Source organism: Rattus norvegicus, chromosome 18 (genome assembly GCF_036323735.1).
Source record: "Rattus norvegicus strain BN/NHsdMcwi chromosome 18, GRCr8, whole genome shotgun sequence".
Classification (NCBI taxonomy): Eukaryota; Metazoa; Chordata; class Mammalia; order Rodentia; family Muridae; genus Rattus; species Rattus norvegicus.
Window position 1 is genome coordinate 14,456,025 of NC_086036.1, and position 21,081 is coordinate 14,477,105.

The 21,081-nt window shown below is 38.6% G+C and overlaps 1 protein-coding gene across 8 annotated transcripts in view; it reads right to left on the reverse strand.

The window, feature by feature from the left end:
- Positions 1 to 21,081, reverse strand: part of Nol4 (nucleolar protein 4) — a 362,395-nt gene that overhangs the window by 248,722 nt on the left and 92,592 nt on the right. For 6 of the 8 annotated variants that reach the window (XM_039096914.2, NM_001415694.1, XM_017600973.3 and 3 more), the window contains exon 2: positions 17,604 to 17,753. In XM_039096914.2, coding sequence (XP_038952842.1) covers positions 17,604 to 17,753 — 150 coding nt within the window. Of the gene's footprint in view, positions 1 to 16,592; positions 16,656 to 17,603; positions 17,754 to 21,081 lie in introns of those variants that run through there. The other 2 variants (XM_039096918.2, XM_017600974.3) reach the window with 2 other exon arrangements.

Consider the following 21,081-nt stretch of genomic DNA (forward strand, 5'->3'; position numbering starts at 1 on the left):
TAGTACTGAATATGGTGTGTGTGTGTGTGTGTGTGTGTGTGTGTGTGTGTGCGCGCGCGTGCTTGTGTGTGTGCATGCATGTTCATATACATATGTGTGTGTGAAACTGCCATACAGAAACATACTATCTCACACATCAACTCAAAATAATATTAACTTTAGAAGAAAATAAGGGGAATAAAGACTTCTATGGGTTAGATGACAATTTTAGCCTAAGATGTAAAGTTAATGCATGAGCTGAAATAGAGATAAATCAGAGTGAATTGTGAGCATGGGCTATCACTCTGTGGAGCAACAAACAGAACTCAGAAGAATCTGTACTCAATATTATACCACATTGACTCAGGTATACCAGTGAGTATACAGCACTTAGAAAACAACAGTCATACTGTCAATCATGTGGAAAGACGCACTTAGAAAACAACAGTCATATTGTCAATCATGTGGAAAGGCGGGGCTTAATTGTCTGCAGCACTACTGACCAAATCAAGAACTGCAGGCATGGTAGCCAAGCATTCTGCTACTGAGCTATATCAGTGACAAAGAAGTAGCATGATGTGTGCGTAGAATGTGGCCCTTTACAGATACTGAGTCTGAGAGCAATAGAAACTTCATATATTTTTTTTAAAAATCTCCATATATTTATTTACAACTAATAACACATTTAAAAATCACAACTATTCACAAATATTTACCCAGTGTTCCTTGTAAAACTTTGCCTTTAGAGGTCAAACCTCTGTCATTTTCTTCCATGGAACCTTAGTCACCATAGGTAAAGATTATATAAAAGTCCCCAGTGAAATTCGTTTCTCCACCTTTGAGAATAAACCAGCTATGGAAAGATTATTTCTTTAAGAAAACATGAATGAAATAGAATTGAAAAGAGTATATAAATCCAAATTTGCCCTTACTTGTAAAGTCACCCACAGTGATGTTACAGAAAGAGTCTTGTCTAAAGAAGAGAGACCTCAGCTCTGGGCAACACTGCTAATCAGATTCTTTCAGCCTTTTATATTTCATATAATGTGTGTTACATTTCATAGAAGGGACTTAAGACTAAAAGCACCTATCATGCTATCATGTTTGACACACAGTGAACTTTTATGTGGTGACTGACATATACCCACAGATGTGACATACTTCTAGATGTTACAAAACTGAAATGCTATGAACAGAAGATCTGTGCACCACTGTGCTTCTGCAGAAGAAATCTTTAAGGACATGTAAGGCACTACACTTGCAAATATAAAGATATTTATCAGGTAAGACAGAGTTGCTCCACATCTATCTATTGAATGGGTAATCACTGAAATTATTAGGTAATAGTGCTAGATAAGAATCTAAAACGTAATGTGGTTAAATAGGTCAAAGTACTTGAGTCACCTACTAGTCATTACTTGATTAATTTTGATGAGCTCTCAACACCTAAGGTCTGCTAAGAAAAAGTACAGACATATTCATAGTTCGTTAAGCCAAAAGCCAGGCCTGCCAAGCTGCCACTGAGAATGTGGTCACTGGGACCTTGAATTTAGCTTCAAATCTCTTTCAGAATGGCTATGCTATGTTTTCTCTATTTGTTCCACAGAACTGTGCTAATGACCAACTGACCGTGTGTATCTTTATGATATGTCTAATGTCCAAACTCGAGTGCTGGTAGCATCCACTATCAACCCAAAAGCCCTGCTGCTGATCTATGGAGAGATCATGTTTTGTTTCTCTCAGCCCTTTAGCACCCCTGGCTTGGGGCTTCCCCTGACTTGACACTGTTACATCTCTTCACTTGGTACCTTTACCCCATGTTATTTTTTTCTTTCTTTAATCGCTTTCTATATTTAATCTCCTCATTCATCCCTCAGTTCCTCTGGTCTGAGGGCAGGGGATGACTTAGCCCAACCTCCTGAAATAGCTAGAGTTAATTGTTATTTATTTGTGCATGTGTGCGTGAGTGCATGCGTGCGTGTGTGCGCGTGTGTGTGTGCCTTGTGTGAACCAATGCCCACAGAGGGCAAATAAAGACTTTAGATCTACTGGAGCTGGAGTTATAGATGGTTGTGAGTCACTTGACATGGGTTCTGGGACCAAAATCACATTTCCTGGAAGAACAGCGAGCCCTATTAACCCCTTGAGCCATCTTTCCACAAAGTGGAAACCTCCAGTTTCTTTGGAAAGTCAGTTATGTCGAATGATGTTTTGCTGGAGACACAGGTGAAAGAATGTCTTGCCAAAGCAGAAACGTGAAGAACATGTTCTCCTGGAGCAGACAGAGGTCAAAGGATGTTAGGATACAGCAAACACATGAAAGGGCCTGTGATGAAGGAGTATACACCTGACACTACAGACAGCCAGACAGCGGGAGAAGAGCACTGAGCATTGGTTTGGTTTGCTCTGCCTCACTCCTCTTCGCTAATGGAACGAATATATTGGTTCACCTTACATAGCCCTGTTGAGCTCAACTTGTGGGAATGCTGCCATTGAGAGAAGCTCACCCAAGAACTGTTTGTGAGGTTGCTGCTTCAGTGGCCTCTCCTCAGGCTGGCTGGTAAGCCTGGTGGTTTCCTCAGAATTGAACTATGGCTGCCTGGTGTCTGCTTGCTGAAAGGACTGGTGTGTAGCTGCTGGTTTGTGCCTGGGGTCTGCCTGCCTAGAGGACTGGTAAGCAGCTGCTGAGTCAGATTTGGTGTTTGCTATGGGACTGAACTGCTGCCAAAGAACATGGAGCTGCCCCCAAAGACCTGTTGTAAACAGATCCATAGCCCAGTAACTTCTCTCTTCCACTATCTCTGCTGGGTGTGGGCTAGAGGAGAGGTTGAACCCTTATTAAAAGTAGGTTGCAAAAATTTATGCTTGCATTTCCAGACTTTGAATGTTAGACAAAAATAAGATTGCTAGACAAAGCGTAAGAAGTCCAATTCATTTGATATGTGAGAATATGGGTTTAGTCTGAAAGTGATTGGTGTTTCAAGTTTCTAACAAGTTATTTGGTCAGGAAAGTCTAGGAATATATGAACAGAAGCATGCGCTAAGGTGTGCAGAAGTAATATGGGGATGTCTGTAGGCAATCTGAAGCTACCACAGTAATCCAAGCTAATGTTTTCCATTTTCAGAGCTTATATTTCACACTACAAAATGACAGACCCATATATCCGTGGCTTATTATTTGTTTCCAGTCTCCATTTTATTTATTGCCGCAGCCCACTAAATTGTCCTGATGATTTCTAATGAGACAAACCACATGATGTGAAAACACTACTTGAAAAGCAAGGGCCATGCATCTGTCTAGCCAAAGGCGTTTTGTGTGGTGCTGAGAGAAGCCAGTGATAAGTGGCCAGATTTAAAATGAAAGTTGGCAAAGCCAACAGAGGACTAAAGTGAGCAGGGGTATTTTTAGACAGTTCGGGTCATTTTTTTTAGACAGCTAAAAGCGATTTGAAGATTTGAGGCAAATGTTTCAAATGTGGTATAGAATGCAAGACATAATGTAATGTGGTACAGGGATTAAATAAGTCTGTTTTCTAAAGAGATGTGGAAAGGCTCCGAAACTTACTGGGAGGCAAGAGCCCACCAGAGGAAAACGCACAGAGGAAACAAACCCCAGAGCCTGAATCTTGGACTACATCATCTTCCTAAGAAGGAAAAGTAAAGGGTTATGCAGGTTAAACAGTACGTACTTTTATTGAAATATTTTTGTTTTATTAATTATACATCCAGTTTAGACATGTTGCTGTATAAGGAAAAAGTCTCCTCTGTTTCTATGTCCATGTAAACAAATGTGTGCAGACTTACATGTACATATCAAGGCCAGAGGACACTTAAGTAATATGCACCTCCTTCACAGATAGATTCCCTCACTGGCCTTGAACCGTCCAAGTAGCCTAGGGTGGCTTGCCAGAGAGCCTAGGAAACCAATCTATGTTTCCACTCCAAGTCCAGGAGTCCAAGCCTGAGCAGTTATTGTTGTTGTTGTTTTTGTTGTTGTTTTGCTTTTTTGTTTGTTTCTACAAGGCTTTAGGGATCAATCTCAGGTCATCATACATTGCAGACACCTTACTGACCCAAGAGCTTTACCCTTCACTTTCTTATAACCTTGAGCTTTAGCTTACAGCAATTAATCAAGTGTGACAATATCGCAATTCAAATAAACATAAACCAAAGGTGTGTCTCTAAAGTTGAGAATACCATTTTTGTGTCAATTCTTATTCAAGACTATTGGGTTTCTAGGAACAGATTGTTAGAAGAATTCTGACACTAGATGAATAAAATATGAGCAGATGGGCCCCGGAAAAAATTTGCTCATACATGTTTCCTAATAGTAAGATCAAAGAATCCCTAAATATTGAGTGAAAATAGGTCTCGGCAAAGCCAGTGTTTATAGGATTCCCACAGCAGGAAGAACTGCATTAAAACACAAATATACTATTTCCCCCACGAGGAGTGTGTAGAATATGATGCAGCCATGTGTCTGCTGGAGCTAGGGGAGAATCAAAGGCTCTTCTCTGATCTAGTGTTCACATCCATGTTTTCAAGGCTTGCTGTTGTAGCTCCCCCATTAAAGCCTGTGTTTTTCCTAGGTGCACCAGCAATTTCTTGGATGCATACATGTCAAGTATACAGTTGCTACAGACTCTCAGAATAACAAATTAGCAATCTAATGGTGATGGAAACAGATGGAGTTTAGGGCTGGAGATATTGTTCAGTAGTCAAGAGTCCTCAGTGCCCTAGCAAAGGACAAGAATTCAGTTCTTAGTACCCACAAAGAGTGACTAACTACCAAATGTAACTCCAGAGCCAGGGGGATCTGACCCCTCTGACCTTCACTAGCATCTGAGCTAATGTGTGCACACAGACACACAGACACACAGACACACAGACACACAGGGACACAGACCCACATTTAATGAACAATAATAATTAAGGCTTTACATTTTAGACTCCAGTGGAGATACGGTTCAACAGTTAAGAGCACTTGCTGCTCTTGCAAAGGGCCTGCTTGATTTCAGCACCCACACGGTAGCTCACAGGCTGTAACTCAAATTCCATGGAATTTGAGGACCTTATCTGATCTTTGTGGGCACCATTTACACATGGTGCATATACCTACCTGCAAGGAAAACATGAGATAAAACAAACTTTTGGCTCTGAAACTCTGTTAATGAGTTTGGTCTTTTAGTACCATTCTTGTTTACTTTTACAGACAAGGACCAGAGCATGGCAAGAAAATAATATAATATGGAAACTAATGTGTTATTTGAAATTTTTAACATCAGAACATCAGAAAAACTAGTTTTGGAGATGCTACATAAAGAACTTATTACATTGTTTCCTTTAGAAACTATCTCATATCTGGGGTGCCCAGTATGGCCACTGGTCAGTCCTCCAAGCAATAGCAGGGCTATCTTTTCTTATCACCATGCCTGGAGGCTATGTTCCTGGATCATAATCTTGAGGAAGAATCTTTTAAGGGCTTGGAGGGGGCTTACAGAAAGGCCACCTGTCTTCCCCCAAATTCTATCACCTCTTCTTGGAAGATATTGTTTAGGGCTGTATTAATAATTTCACGCCCATTGGATTTGTCTGGCAGTCACTATCTCCATTACATATTCCATACCAAAGTGGAAAAAAAGGAAATTCTTGGTACCAGTTTCAAATTCTTAGAAGCATCTAAGTCACTGTCTCTGCTTCATTAAAGACTTCTTTGCTAATCACGACAGAGGATGAGTGTTATTCGAATTCAGCTGTGGCTCCTGCCCTTAAGACATGTCCCTTAAGCTGATGGAAAGAGAGTAAGGAGGACTGACACAGAAAAAAAGTAAAGATCCATTTGCTTTTATTTATTATGGAATTAATATAACTGATTTTCAGAGATAGGCTGGACTAAAAGCCTGGGAGTTGATGTCTGTAAATCACCATGAAGTTTACTTGGCACAGAAGACAAATATTGTCACCAAATATTTAAATAGAAAAATCTATTTCTTTGACTTGTTCAGAGATAAGCAATTCTTATTTTTTTTTTTAGAAAAAATATATCATTTTAATCATGACTACAGTGTTTGAAAGTAAGCAGTATGTTTAAAAAAACTTTACATATATGATTTATGGTCCTCCAAATAGCAACTTCGAAGCAATCACATGTCAAGAACACAGCACAGAATTACCACTCTCAGGATTTAGACTTGGACTTGATTGGCATTATAGCTAGTAACATTCTCTTATTACCTTCCTCAAGCCCTCTTTATTATGCTGCTTCCTGCAATCATAGCCCGTATCAATAGTCTATATCTAGATAGCCATTTAAACATATGCACATATTTGCACACATTTCAGGGTTCTTTCCTCGTTTGTTTGTCGGTTTACTTTATTTTTAGGGTTTGCAGACGTATACACCTCTGGACTCAGCAAGAATCCCACTGAATATTAACTGCTCCCAGTACTTCGTAAAGCTGCAGCATCTTACTTTGACCACTAGGGTGCACTAAAGTCGCAATTTACTGTGTAAACACAAAGAGTTAATGGAAATTCTCACACCATTTGATTTGCTTCAAGAAATGTTCATTTGGACATTATTATTTAATAAGAAATTCATGGATGACATGTAACGGGATGTTAATCAATGATAAAATGGCTTCAGTAAACTCTCACGTCTTTTGACTGTCTACTGCCAATAAGTCCAAAATATCAAGGTCTGTGTGACATTTCCACCACTGCGACGGAGTGACATTGTTTCTGGGTAGGAAATCAGTCAGTTTTGATAAGTGAAGCACACTGACGTCCCGACCTGTGATGAATAGTCGAGAAATTAAATGGTCATGTCACCGTGTTTTGTTTTAAGTTTCCCACACACACCTTAGGTCTTTTCTACACATATTGTGTGTGTGCACTTGTGCGTGCGGCTTACTTAAATGCATACACTGATGCATGTAAAAGTCAGAACTGACGAAACTTCCCTCAGAAGTAGCGCCATTATTTAATGTGTACAACTGAAGTGAATCAGTCAATTCAAGGGATCGTTGCCAATGTCTACCTGGTATGTAGACATTAAGTAATTAATTAAGTAAGTAGGTAATACCTCCAGTATTAATTGGAGGAATCAAAGATTTCTGAGAGTTACACATGGAAAAACTCCTGCCCTATATTAAATTTTGGTTCTTTTGTTTTTATATGGTGCTCCAAAATTGTACGAAGTAAGTGTCCCTATTATCTACTAAGTATCCCACCCAATGTTCACAGCAATTGGTTTTATCCAGGCCTTACCCCATTTATAACTGTTTTATCTAAATATTCATGTTATTTAATCAACAAGAAAAAGTCTCCATAGATATCGCTTCTCCTTTCTGCATTTGTTAAGCACACCATAGGAATCAGGCATTTTGCTAAGCTGTGTTTTACAGCACTGTCAGGGAAATACGGGTTCTCCCTCTTAGCCATTTGTAAAAGTAAACAGAATAGACTCACGGAATTTCCTGTCATCTATCTATAATTGAACAGTTTTTTTACCTATAAAAAGTTTACCAAGCAAACTATGAAACTATGCTGCAGATAGCTGCTTTATTGTATATAGTGGTATAGGTTAATTTGGAATATTACTGTTTTTCCCTAACTCGGGTATTAAGAGTGGTTGTTTATAGAAGTTTCAAAATCTCCAATAACAAGTGAAATGAAAATGAATTCTTTATCAATAAAGTAAGCAGAACGTTCATTTGTTTGTTACAATATTTTGTGCCGAGTCTCTCCTAACAAGTCAAAGAATGTGGCTTATAGAGATGAACTCCTGAATCCCTTTTTACTTCAGCAGCAAACTATTATTATATTGGATCTATAGCAAAAATGAAAAAATTCAAAATAGCAAGGAAAATGTGATCTCTCTCTCTCTCTCCTCTCTCTCTCTCTCTCTCTCTCTCTCTCTCTCACACACACACACACACACACACACACACACACACACACGGTGTATTCTATTTTATTAGTGCGTCACATCTACAAAGAAGCTTTTCTGAGGAATATACTTAATTTTTCTGTTATTTTTTAAATTAAATGTATTTATTCCATTTACAACCCATAGACCTTCTACTTCTCCCAACAACCTCTGATGTAGGTCCCCCACCCACCTTCCTCCTTCCCTTTCTCTTTCTAAGCTGTGTTTTCTCTTTTCAGAAGGGGAAGACCTCCCCGCCCCCCAAATGTCAATACCTCCTCACATCAAGTCACTGTAGGACCATGCACAGCCCCTTCCACTGTGGTATGACAGGGCTATCCATTTAGGGGCATGGGTCCACAGGCAGGGAGGCAACAGCAGGCTTAGCAATAGCCCCTGGTCCAGTTGTTTGGTGGATCCACATGAGGACCAAGCTGCTCAACTGCTACATATGTGCAGGGGTCCTAGGTCCAGCCCGTTCCTGCTCTTTGGTTGGCGGGTCAGCCTCTGGAAGCCTCCAAGGGTACAGGTTAGTACCATGTACTCCTATGAAGTCCCAGTCCTCTTTGGTTCCCACAATATTTCTCACAACTTTTCCCTAAGACTCCCAAGCACCATCTAATGTTAGAGTGTGAGTCTCTGCATCTCTTTTCATTGGCTGCTAGGTGGCACCTATCAGAGCACAGGTATGCTAGGTTCCATGTATGTCCTTTTGGGTCTGTGTTACCTCACTCAGGATGATGTTTTCTGATTCCATCCATTTTCCTGTAAAATTTATGACGTCCTTGTTTTTAATGGCTGAGTAGTATTCCATTTTGTAAATACAGCACATTTTCTATATCCATTCCTCAGTGGAGAGACATCTAGATTGTTGGCAGTTTCTAGCCATTATGAATAAAGCTGCTAGGAATATAGTTGGTTTATCATCCTGTACAAAATCGAATCCAGATGGATCAAGGACATCAGCATAAAACCGAACACACTTAATCTAAAAGAATAGAAAATGGGGAATAATCTTCAACTCATTGGTACCGGAGACAACTTCCTAAACTGGTGGCTCAGGCACGAAGGCCAAGAATTAATAAATGGGACCTCATGAAACTGAAAAGCTTCTGTAAATCAAAGGACACTGTCAACAGGACAAAACAACAGCCTACAGATTAGGAAAATAACTTCACTAACCCTATATTTTACAGAGGACTAATATCCAAAATATATAAAGAATTCAAGAAGCGTGGTAACGGCAATCCAAATAACCTGATTAAAAAATGGGAGAATTCTCAACACAGAATCTCAAATTGCCAACAAGCACCTAAGGAAGTGTTCAACAATTTTAGTCATCAGGGAAATGCAAATCAAAACAACTCTTAGATTCGACCTCACACTAATCAGAATGGCTAAGATCAAAAACTCAAATGTCAGCACATACTGGTGAGGTTGTGGAGAAAAGGGAACACTCCTTCGCTGCTGATAGAAATGCAAACTCGTATAACCACTCTGGAAATCAATTCGGCAGCTTCTTAGAAGATTGGAAATAGTTCAACCCAAAACCTAGCTACAGCGGTCCTGGGCATATACTCCAAAGATGTCCCACCATCCATAAGATCACATGCTCAATTTCCCTTGTTTTTAATCTAATGATTTTATCTGAAAATAATGTGTTCAAGCCTCTTTAAATGGTTTCTTCAATGGATGAAATTTCCCTCTTTTCAGGAGTTAGAGATGTTTGAAAGAAAACGCCAAGCCTTTCTAATTTCATTATAGAGACGAAAGTTCTTCACGTGACCCAGAGGCGACCTTACAAAATTTCAAGAGGGCATACACTTACCGTGAGGTCAGCAGCTTCATCCAAGCCTTGGGTTGTCCCAAATCCCACGCTTAGCCTGTTCTAACTGAATCATGTCTAGCAGACTAATTTATTCTCACTCTTCTTTTGCCATAGTACATAAAATTTTCATATAAGCAGGGCCAGGTAGGGGATCAATGGCTCAACTCAAATGCATTAAGCTCTAAATTATAAACCTGAGGTACTGTGATAAGAAAGGAAAATATGCTTGGGATGCCTAGTGGTTAATTTCAGTTGACAACTTGAATGTTGGAGATTATCATGATAGGTGAAAAGTGAAGACTTGCCTCTATGGGTGGCACAATTCCCTAGGTTAGGATTCTGGACTGTATAGAAAAGATACAGCGAGTTAAGGACAGCATTTACAGATACCTGCTTCATGGGATACAGATACTGTGCATGGGATATGAGTAGCTTCTTCAGCTCCCCAATGTCTTTCCTTCCATTCCATGATGGACTATATCCTTTAAACTGTAAGCTGACATAAAGTCTTCCTCCTTTGAGCTCTTCTTTTTGCAAGTTTATCAGAGCAACGGGAAAAGAAGCTAATACAAGAGCAAAACTTTCCTAGTACTAATCCCATAAGTGTATTGATCATGTCTTATTTTATCAATGCAATATGGAAATAACCTTTCCCCACTATGCTTAAGAGCAGAGGAACAGAAATCAGCCAACACTTAAACTCACATCTTATGTGCTTAGAGCAGAGATGCAAAGAATAATAAATGAAAAATAGGATGGTCATGATTTTAAGGCCAAGGAAAAGTGCCACTGAAGTGCACTAATCTAAAGAAACTTAGGGAGCTGCACAGGCACAATTTCAGTATAGTCCAAAAACCCTGTTAGAACAAACTGGGGGAAAGTGGACAGTCTGTGCAAATAGGGATGTTAAAATCACACAACTGTGAAAGCACACTACATACCCATTTTATCATCATCACCACCACCACCACTACCACCACAACCACCACCACCACCACCACCACTGTCGTCGTCATCGTCGTCGTCATCGTCGTCGTCGTCGTCGTCGTCGTCGTCATCATCATCATCATCATCATCATCATCATCATTCCTATAGAACTCTAGATAACAATGCAGCAAAGCTCATCTACCTCTGGGTAATGCTTGTCAGTCTGCTTCTGTGAAAGCCAAGAGCATTCCATGTGCTTTCTCATGGCTTATGTGCACCTGTTTCCTTTACTTTGGAGAATATTTCCATTTCTCTTCCCAAGGACTGCAGTGGCCTCACATACTGCCATCACTCTGTGAAGCATTTGAATAATAAGTGGATAAGGCCTTACCCTGTTCTACTCAGGTTTCGTCAGCTTCTTAAGCCAAAAAGATTTTGAATCCATTATTGGAACTTACATTTTGGCTTAGCTAGTTTTTCCGCACCAAAAAGGCTATAAGCTTGCCATCCAGCATGAATTTAGAAGAACTCTCGGAGTTTTTACATAGTAAACTAACAGAAATAAATACAGGTTAAAATATCCTTTTTAAAGGTAGAGCCATGAAATCAGCAAATACTTATCAAAAGAATAGGACAAAACTGATGTGAAGAAAAGCTTGAAAGTTGTGAGTTCTGGATACTATATCACAAATGTTTTCCCTACAAACTGTCAGAAAAGGAATGAAGTCCTAGATGAATATGCTATTTCTCAGAGGGTTCTCATCAACCTACACATAACTCAAGTCTCAGTGGATCAAAGACCTAAACGTAAACCCAGGCACACTAAATCTAATAGCAGAGAAAGTGAGGAATTGCCTTAAACACATTGGTACAGGAGACAAATTTCTGAACAGAACACCAATGGCTCAGACAACAAGATCAACAACTGATAAATGGAACTAAAAAGTATCTATAAGGCAAAGGACGTTGTCAATAGGACAAAAAGGTCAACCTACAGAGTGGGAAAAGAGCTTCACCAACCTCACATTTGACAGAGGGCTAGTATCCAAAATATATAAAGAGCTCAAAAAAACTAGACACCAACAAACCAAATAGCCCAATTAGAAAATGGGCTACACAGCTATACCTCTCTTGGGCATATACCCAAAAGATGCCCCAACATATAAAAAAGACACGTGCTCCACTATGTTCATCGCAGCCTTATTTATAATAGCCAGAAGCTGGAAAGAACCCAGATGCCCTTCAACAGAGGAATGGATACAGAAAATGTGGTACATCTACACAATGGAATATTACTCAGCTATCAAAAACAATGACTTTATGAAATTCATAGGCAAATGGTTGGAATTGGAAAATATCATCCTAAGTGAGGTAATCCAATCACAGAAAAACACACATGGTATGCACTCATTGATAAGTGGCTATTAGCCCAAATGCTTGAATTACCCTAGATGCCTAGAACAAATGAAACTCAAGACAGATGATCAAAATATGAATGCTTCACTCCTTCTTTAAAAGGGGAACAAGAATACCCTTGGCAGGGAATAGAAAGGCAAAGATTAAAACAGACACAGAAGGAACACCCATTCAGAGCCTCCCCCACACGTGGCCCATACATATACAGCCATCCAATTAGACAAGATGGATGAAGCAAAGAAGTGCAGGCCGACAGGAGCCGGATGTAGATCGCTCCTGAGAGACACAGCCAGAATACAGCAAATACAGAGGCGAATGCCAGCAGCAAACCACTGAACTGAGAATAGGTCCCCCGTTGAAGGAATCAGAGAAAGAACTGGAAGAGCTTGAAGGGGCTCGGGACCCCATATGTACAACAATGCCAAGCAACCAGAGCTTCCAGGGACTAAGCCACTACCTAAAGACTATACATGGACTGACCCTGGACTCTGACCCCATAGGTAGCAATGAATATCCTAGTAAGAGCACCAGTGGAAGGGGAAGCTAAGACTGAACCCCCAGTGAACTAGATTGTTGGGGGAAGGGCAGCAATGGGGGGAGGATGGGGAGGGGAACACCCATAAAGGAGGGGAGGGGAGGGGTTAGGGGGATGTTTGCCTGGAAACCGGGAAAGGGAATAACACTCGAAATGTATATAAGAAATACTCAAGTTAATAAAAAAAAGAAAAAGAAAAAGAAAATGGGCTACAGAGCTGAACAAAGAATTCTCAGCAGAGTAATTTTTAATAGACAAGAAGTACTTAAAGAAATGTTCAGCGTCCTTAGTCATCAGGAAAATACAAATCAAAATGACTTATAATTCCATCTCACACTAGTCAGAATGGCTAAGATCAGAAACTTAAATAGCGGCGTACGTTAGCTAGAATGTGGAGACACTCCTCCATTGCTAGTGGGAGAGCAAACTAGTACAGCCACCTTGAAAATCCACTTGGTAGTTTCTCAGAAAATTGGAAATGGTTCTACTCCAAGACCTGGCTTTAGAGCTCCTAAGCATATACCTGAAAGATGCCCCAGTCTACCACAAGGACACTTGTTCTACTATGTTCATAGTAGCTTTATTCGTAATACCCGGAAACTGGAAACAACCTAGAAGTCCCTCAACCGAAGAATGGATTTTTAAAAAATGTGATATACCATCCTGAACCCTAAAAGACACACGTGTTATGTACTCACTTTCAAGCGGATGCCAGCCATAAAGTAAAGGATGATCAGGCTTCCATCCACAAGCCCAAAGAAACTAAATAAAAAGAAGGGCCCAAGGGAGGACGCTTCCAGAGGATATAAAATAGATAGCAGAGGTGGATGGAGGAAGGGAACTCAGTAAGTATGAGGTAAGGAGGAGAATGAGGGTGGGAATCTGGTGTGGGAAGGGCAGCCAGGAGAGGGCAGAGGGGAAGCTAGGGGCATCTCCGGGACCTGTGACAGGAGAGGCTCCTAGGAGTCTATGTGGCAAACTCTACGGGAGGGGGTCTCTAAAATGAGATCTTTCATTCCCAGTGAGAGCAAGTCTTTAAAGAGCAGGTTTTATGACTGATGATAGAGGGGGAAAGTTTGCTTTTCTAGAAGTGTAGCTACTGGTGAGGTAAATGTGTTGCTGTGAGCAAACGCTTGTTATTAAGCCTAATAAAATACATTCAGCCATAGAAGAAAAAGATAGGAAAGTAAAAGTGGGAATCATGGGAAAGAGGGAGGGGACAAGAGACGATAATGGGTGATAAAATATGATTGAAATGTATTATGCGAATGCATGAAAATGTTATCATGAGTTTTACTCTCAGGTATAAACTAATAGATACTAAGAAAACATATCCAAGGTAAAAAGCCAGTTTTAATATTTTTCATAAGATTTAGTTAAGCTCCTAGGAAAAATTAATAAGCAAAAACTAATTTTTGAAGTGTTATAATTTGTTATCTTAAGACAAACTTCAGAACAAGCGAATCAGAGAACTGAAAGTCCCATGACCTCCCTGTATTTGCAGAGCTGAGTTAGGACGCCTGTCCTGGACACGCCCTTCTAGTAGGATCCCAAGGACTGATTGGGCAAAGAAAAAAATAGCACTAAACGCAAAGTCATCACGTCTCAAGTCATTTATACACGTGCGGCCATTACCACACCATGCACATCACTACCTCTTTCAAAGGCAGGAAGACAATGTAACTAAATGCCTACAGTACCACAGACGCAAACAAATGCTAACCCAGAATTTTAGAACTATGTCTGTCTGGCTTCCAACATTTCTTTTTTTTTTTTTTTTTACTGTAACGTATTCTCTCTACCATGGAATAAGTAAATGCCATTACTGCCGTGTGTGTGTGTGTGTGTGTGTGTGTGTTGTTTTCATACTACTAATTAGTACATTCTACTGTGTATTAGCTTGTGATGAAGTGGGAGTGGCAAAAGGCACCTGGGGACAGTGATGTGTCACTGTGGCATCATCAAGGTCAAAGTTAAGCACAATAAAGGACTGGAGAGCAAGAGAGTATTCTAAATTACATATGTATACTATTGCTCTGTCATTAATTTTGAAGTACTAGTCCATATCACTAAAATGGATTTCTGTATTCAAAAATCCATGCAAAGATATAATTTAAGTTCACACATAAGTACTATTTAAATGGTCCATTATGTTAATGTAGATATAATTAAAAGTTGACTACAGTCAAATACATTACAGGAAACACATCCAATGCTCTAGTAACTATTAATATATAAACTTATTCAAATATAAGAACATCCTATAAAATAATGAATAGCTGCTTAAATAATTATAAAGACCTTAGGTATTCCAAAAATGTGTCATTTTTGTGGATTTTCAGAGCTCATGAGTTAGACTATACACCTTCCAAATTTCTTTAGCCAAATTAGATTAAAATAAACTGCAATTGATAGTGCCTAGATATTTCAAGGAATGATTTACTGCAGATAGGAAACCAAATAGCATTCAATAGTTAATTCAATATTAAAAGACCACCATTTCCTGCAGAGTGGAAACATAGAAGGAATATTTGCAAAAAGGCAAAGTAAATAAAATGACCACTAAATCTATTGATACTATTGTTAAAACATGGTATGCTTTTATGATTAGTTGTACAAGTATGGTTTCTTGGCCATGGAAAAAGGGGAGAAAAGAGTCAATAACCTTAACTATGCATGCTCTATGTGCCAATGTGTTAGAAGCAAGAAAACCTGAAGCCTAATTGGAACTGTTAGCATTTCAACAGGTTTCAAGCCAATGAAGCCGGTGGTACTGCTAAGAACTAAGTTCTGCCCCAACAGCCTCTGACTCTACCAAAACTATGTCATCCCATTCCAATTGCCCTTGAACTCTATGCTCCACTAATTGCACATTTATATTAATTTTTATCATTACATCCCACTCACTGTATAGTCATGTGCACAGTTTCACTGGCACTGCAGAAATTTTTTTTCCTATATTGAATTACAGCTATATAAAATAGAAGTATTCCTAATTAAAATTCATTTGAGAGGGATCATTGGGATGATAGTAGGACATGGAAATGAAGCTTTAATGTGGAAATAAAAATTAAACCTGAGGGGTCAGAGGATCATCTACTGATGCAATCTTAAGAAGAATCAGGTGTTTCGATGCTATTTGGGGTTTCAAGGCTTTTCCCCAAGCCCAAATGCAGAAAATGTCTAATGAAATATTAATACTAAATTGTATGTGTTAGAAACACAGTTACCAATTCATTGTAAATGTTAAGTGTGAGTAATGGCATAAATTAGATTTTCCACAGTCACTTAAGGATGAGGCAAAAGCTTGGATCATGCTTCCACTTGAATTTAAGGTTTCTTGATAAATTTATTTTAAAAGCTAAGTTATTTCAAATTGCTTTTGGTATCTAAGGCACTGGCTGCCACTACCAACAATGCAGGTAATTTCCCCTCATATTTTTTTGTTTTATTTTGAGCTTTTATTTTCATTTACTACAATTGAATTTGTATATTCCTGTTACACAAAATCCTGTCAAGTTCACATAGGTAGTTCATGAAAATGCATTATTCCAAGAGTCCACAGTTAGTGACATTAGTAAATCAATATTTAATTTTTCTATTAATCTCCAGAGGAACAATCCTGGTTTAGCAGACAGGAAGAATGAGTACGTTCAGTGGTATTAGTCTAGATAAAAAGTCTCAAGACGCTTGGTCACTTTCGTTAGTCATGGTAAGAATGTCTCCTGGGGTGCATACGTCAAAAGGAAGTCTCTGTGGCAGAGTTATGTAAGGAAACTTACACTGGGGCCTGCCCACAAACCATGCAATTTAGAAACAGCCAAGAAACAAAACCGTATAGAGAAGGATAAATAACATTGTATTAAGGGTTATTATGCAACTACACAGACTTGATATGACCCTAATAATACAGCAAAAAATAGTTATGAAAAGAAGCTATTTCTTATGCTCAGAGCTAATTTTCAAACATAGGTACCTGTATTTGAAACTTTGAGCATTTCACACATTTTTCTGTATCTGAAAAAAAAATGGATCCAGACTGATATTGTGTATCAAGATAGCTGAAAACAGATCATATAACGGTAGCCAAAAGCCAAGTTCAATAAGAATTTATAAAAAGAACATTATCCACACTGCTGAGAAAGCGTTTACAATGTACACTTTGCTTGAATTGGCACAAGGCACTCTTGAATTTTGCTAGGACAGGTAAAATATGCAAAGTAATATGGTTTTATAAAGTTTTAATTAAATAAAATGTAGATTAAAATGTGTATATCAAACTGTAGGTTCAATTAATAACTTCAAAACTGAAATATAACTCGATTTTGACAATAGATATCCTACTATCAAAGAGTTAATTAAATACACTTGTCATATAATTTACAATAAAATAATATACTTCAATTTTAAATGCTCACAGGCATTGGTACTATGAAAATGACATATTTTAATATTCTGTTCATGAAAATTAAGCCATATAAATTAATATAAAATCTATGCTTTTTATCAATGTTGATATAAGATGGAATAGAAAATATATAAATACATTAGTATAACTTTAGATGCAAGAAATTTGAATGATTGTAAAAATGTTCTTATCTCCCAGTACATAATTTATATATTATGTCACACTTAACATCCATTTCAAATATGCCTTTCTCTCTATAGGTATCTAACTGGGAATATTGTTTTTTAAAATATATTTAAAGAATATAATGTAAAAATTCTACAAACAGGCTTAAGCTTAATGCAATAGACTTATGGGGCTATGACTAAAACAGCCAATAATAAATTGTGGCATAAGTACTTGCTCTGCTTCTGATGAGATCAAGCCTGTGCTGGATGTAAGGCACTGCTAACTCTTCACATGCAAACAAAGTAACACGACTCGGAATGTACTCAGATTGCATGCACGTCCTCTCTCTCTCTCTCTCTCTCTCTCTCTCTCTCTCTCTCTCTCTCTCTCTCTCTCTCTCCTTTCACTTACTGCTTTGTAAGTTCTCTTCTGCCCAGCGTGTTTTCGGATTTGTTCTCCATTCGGCCCTGTCTCCACATGCATGGAATAGATGATGTCAAAGAAATCTTCAACCACAGCCACTCGCCGTAATGAAAGCTTCTCATCAACTCCTACGCCATCCTGGAGATGAAACAACACATCCACACACATACACACACACAAAAAGAACAGAAGAAAGAAACAAAAACACATAAGATTAATGAAATTATTTTCACTTAGCAGATGAAGTTGATTAAACCAAAATATTTTAATAAATGAACCAAGTCATCTCCAAAATTTTTTTAAAGTGCCTAAAAGAAGTTCATGTTTTTTCTTCTCTCTAAACAATATTTTTCTATGTAGCCCAGGCTGGCCTCCATTTCTCATGCCCACTGCAGACATCACCACACCTAGCAATCCCACAAATCTGTATTATTCATAATGAATTATAAAATGCTAGCAAAAGATATGGTTAATATTAAGTAAATCATTTATTCATCAGCTCCATCTTTTTGGTTCTTATAATGATTCCTGGCTATCAGCATAACTCTAAAATAATAAACTACACTTTAGCACCTGGTAACTTTTGGTATGGTTATTTGATTCTAGATCCTGCTTAATCTGTGAAACACTATTTGAGTTGCTGGGTCATACCCTCTGTATGGAGAAAATAAAGGACAAAGATAATAATGTAGGACCTCTACCTCCAAATGTCATAATTTTTTTAGTATAGAATAGAGTTTATTCAGGACATGGGGAAGGGAGTTAAGAGGGTACTAGGGGCAGAGAAAGGCAGAGAGAGAGAGAGAAAGTAGAAGAGTAGAGGCTGGCCATGAGCATGTGGAGAGAGAGGGGGGAGGTAGGAAGGGAATGGGGACAAGGGGGGAAGAGGGGAAGAGTCATAATTTAAAAGAATGAAGACCTCTCTAGGCATCTGTCTCCAATTGTAAAGTGAGTGGCACATGGGCTAAGAGTTAAACGGCCATTGTCCAAGGCAGCATTTCTCAACCTGTGGGGTAGCAACACTTTTGGGGTCACATATCAGAAATCCTGCACATCGGATTTCACATTACAACTCATAACAGTGGCAAAAGTAGTTATGAGGGAACGATGAAATAATTTTATGGTTGGGGTTACCCCACCATGAGGAACTGTATCAAAGAGTCACAGAGTTAGAAAGGATGAGAGCCAGTGTTCTAAAAACACCTAGTGTGAACGATGGATCTCCCAAATAAAACTTAACGCAGCTCTAAGTTCAAATTTTCATATCTGCAAAATGGTCACAATGGAAGATGTTTTACATGAATATTGTGATCACTAAGGGAAAGCAGATATTTAAGCATGTGACACAGTCTCTGTCCTGTGGTAAACACTCAACAAATGCTGGCAGCAGGTGTCTTCTTAATGATCACATTACAGTGAGCCCTGTGGGAGTGTAAATGGTCACTATGTTATCTCCTTCTCAGGTAGCTTCTTGGAAGAAATACAACTTAACATACAGTGAGGTTAAGTCCTGACAGCGGGAAGTTCAGCCAACAGTAAAGAGTGAAACGGGTGCTAAGTCATGTTAAGTAGCAGACTTAAGATACTAGAAAAATTAATATTCCATGAAAAAGTTAGCTGCATTTGATGGCGCATCCACACCTGCATTCACATGCACACACACACACACACACACACACACACACACACACACTCACACACACAAACATATTCATGAACAAATGCACATAGTGTTCTTAGTGGATTCTGAAAATTTTTAGTCTGGTGTAATATGTCCTTGCCACTGTTGCTTGAAGAAACATGAAACAGTTTTCCCCAGGAAAAGGCACACTGCTTGAGTATCCAATAAACAATGGCAAGATCTGAAAAAATTCAAGTAACAATATTGTCTAAGAAGGAGACACACACGCACACACACGTACACACACACATATGTATGTGTGTACGTGTGTGTGCGTGTGTGTGTATGTATATGTATTATAATAAAATTGTTTATAAACAGAGATAGCAAATGTGAAAACATAAGGGTGGGTATATGGGAAGGTTTGAGAGAAGAAGGAAGGGGAATTTTTATAATTTTAATATCAAAAACCTTCTAAAGATTAAAAATAATACCATAAGAGGGTGACTACTCCAAGTGAAAATTCTAAGTAGTCAGCGGCAACCCTGATAGGCTGAGTTACTGCAAAGTGAAAAAGTCAGCATCCATTTCTTTCTTTTTGGCACTTAGCATTTACTCGCACACAGTTGTGGTGTGTAGCAGTCTGAAGCGGCTCAAAGAGCTTCACATGACCAGGCACAGGAGGCTCAGTAGCCCGGTCTCTCACCACTGCTCAGTTTGAAGCACACCTCACAGTTCCCTACGATGCTGATAGACAGTTTCTTTTTTGCTTCAGACTTTTTTCATGTTTTTTTCCTTTTTTAATTTTTGATGTTTTTATTCTGTGATATTTCTTAATTATATTGTCCCCTCCCTGAACTGCCCCTAGATCACCCCCTTTCCCTAACCACCCAACTTCAGACTCTTTTATCCATCGTTTGCTGTTTTGTCCTATTGACAACCACCCAAATACTCTTTTGGTTACTAACACCGAGATTAACACAGAGGCATGCACAGCATACAGTGTTTTCTGTCGGATCTATGTTAAGATATTTTTTCATCTATAAGGAGTACTTTTACTGTGTTCTGTGTAATGGATGTATGAAAACACATGAAAGTAATATTGAACAGTATTCCTGTGATAAAATAGAGCAATTTCAAACACAGAGCATGCTGAAGGAGTTATGAAGATGACTTGTATTGGGAGAAATTTTCTTGCTGTCTTCTTAACAACACACACTTTCTGCCTACGATATTTAAAGCTAACTGTACATGGAAATACTAAAAAGAAACACTCTTTTGGTTTACAGAAAGTAAAGCACAGGCATGCACTTTGTAAGGTGTTCTGTGTAAAGTCTATGATAAGTATTTTCTTTCACCTATATGGAGCAATTTTTCTGTGTTCTGTGTAATGGGTATTTGAAAATTCAGGAAAGTCATGAGGAGCAATATTACTGTAGCATCATTAGGCAATTCCAAAGACAGAGTGTACTGAATGTGTTATGAAGATGTGTTATTGGCAAAAATGTGTTGTTACTTTCTTAAAATCACATGTTTTTCAATTAAGATATTTACAGCTAACTATGAATGGAATATTAAAAGAATTCCTCTCCTGGTTCCTACCACAGAGAGTTACTCACAGGCATGCACACATTGTAAAGTGTTTTTGTAGCGTCTCTGTTAAAGTATTTTCTTTCAGCTACTAGAAGGAATTTTACTCTGTTCTATGTAATGTGTGTATGAAAATACAGTACAGTAATGAGGAACACAGTTTATATCACTACTGCTCTGTAATACAGCTGAAGGTCAGGCATGGTGATTCCCCAGAAATTCTTTTATTGTTGAGAATAGTTTTCCCCACTATCC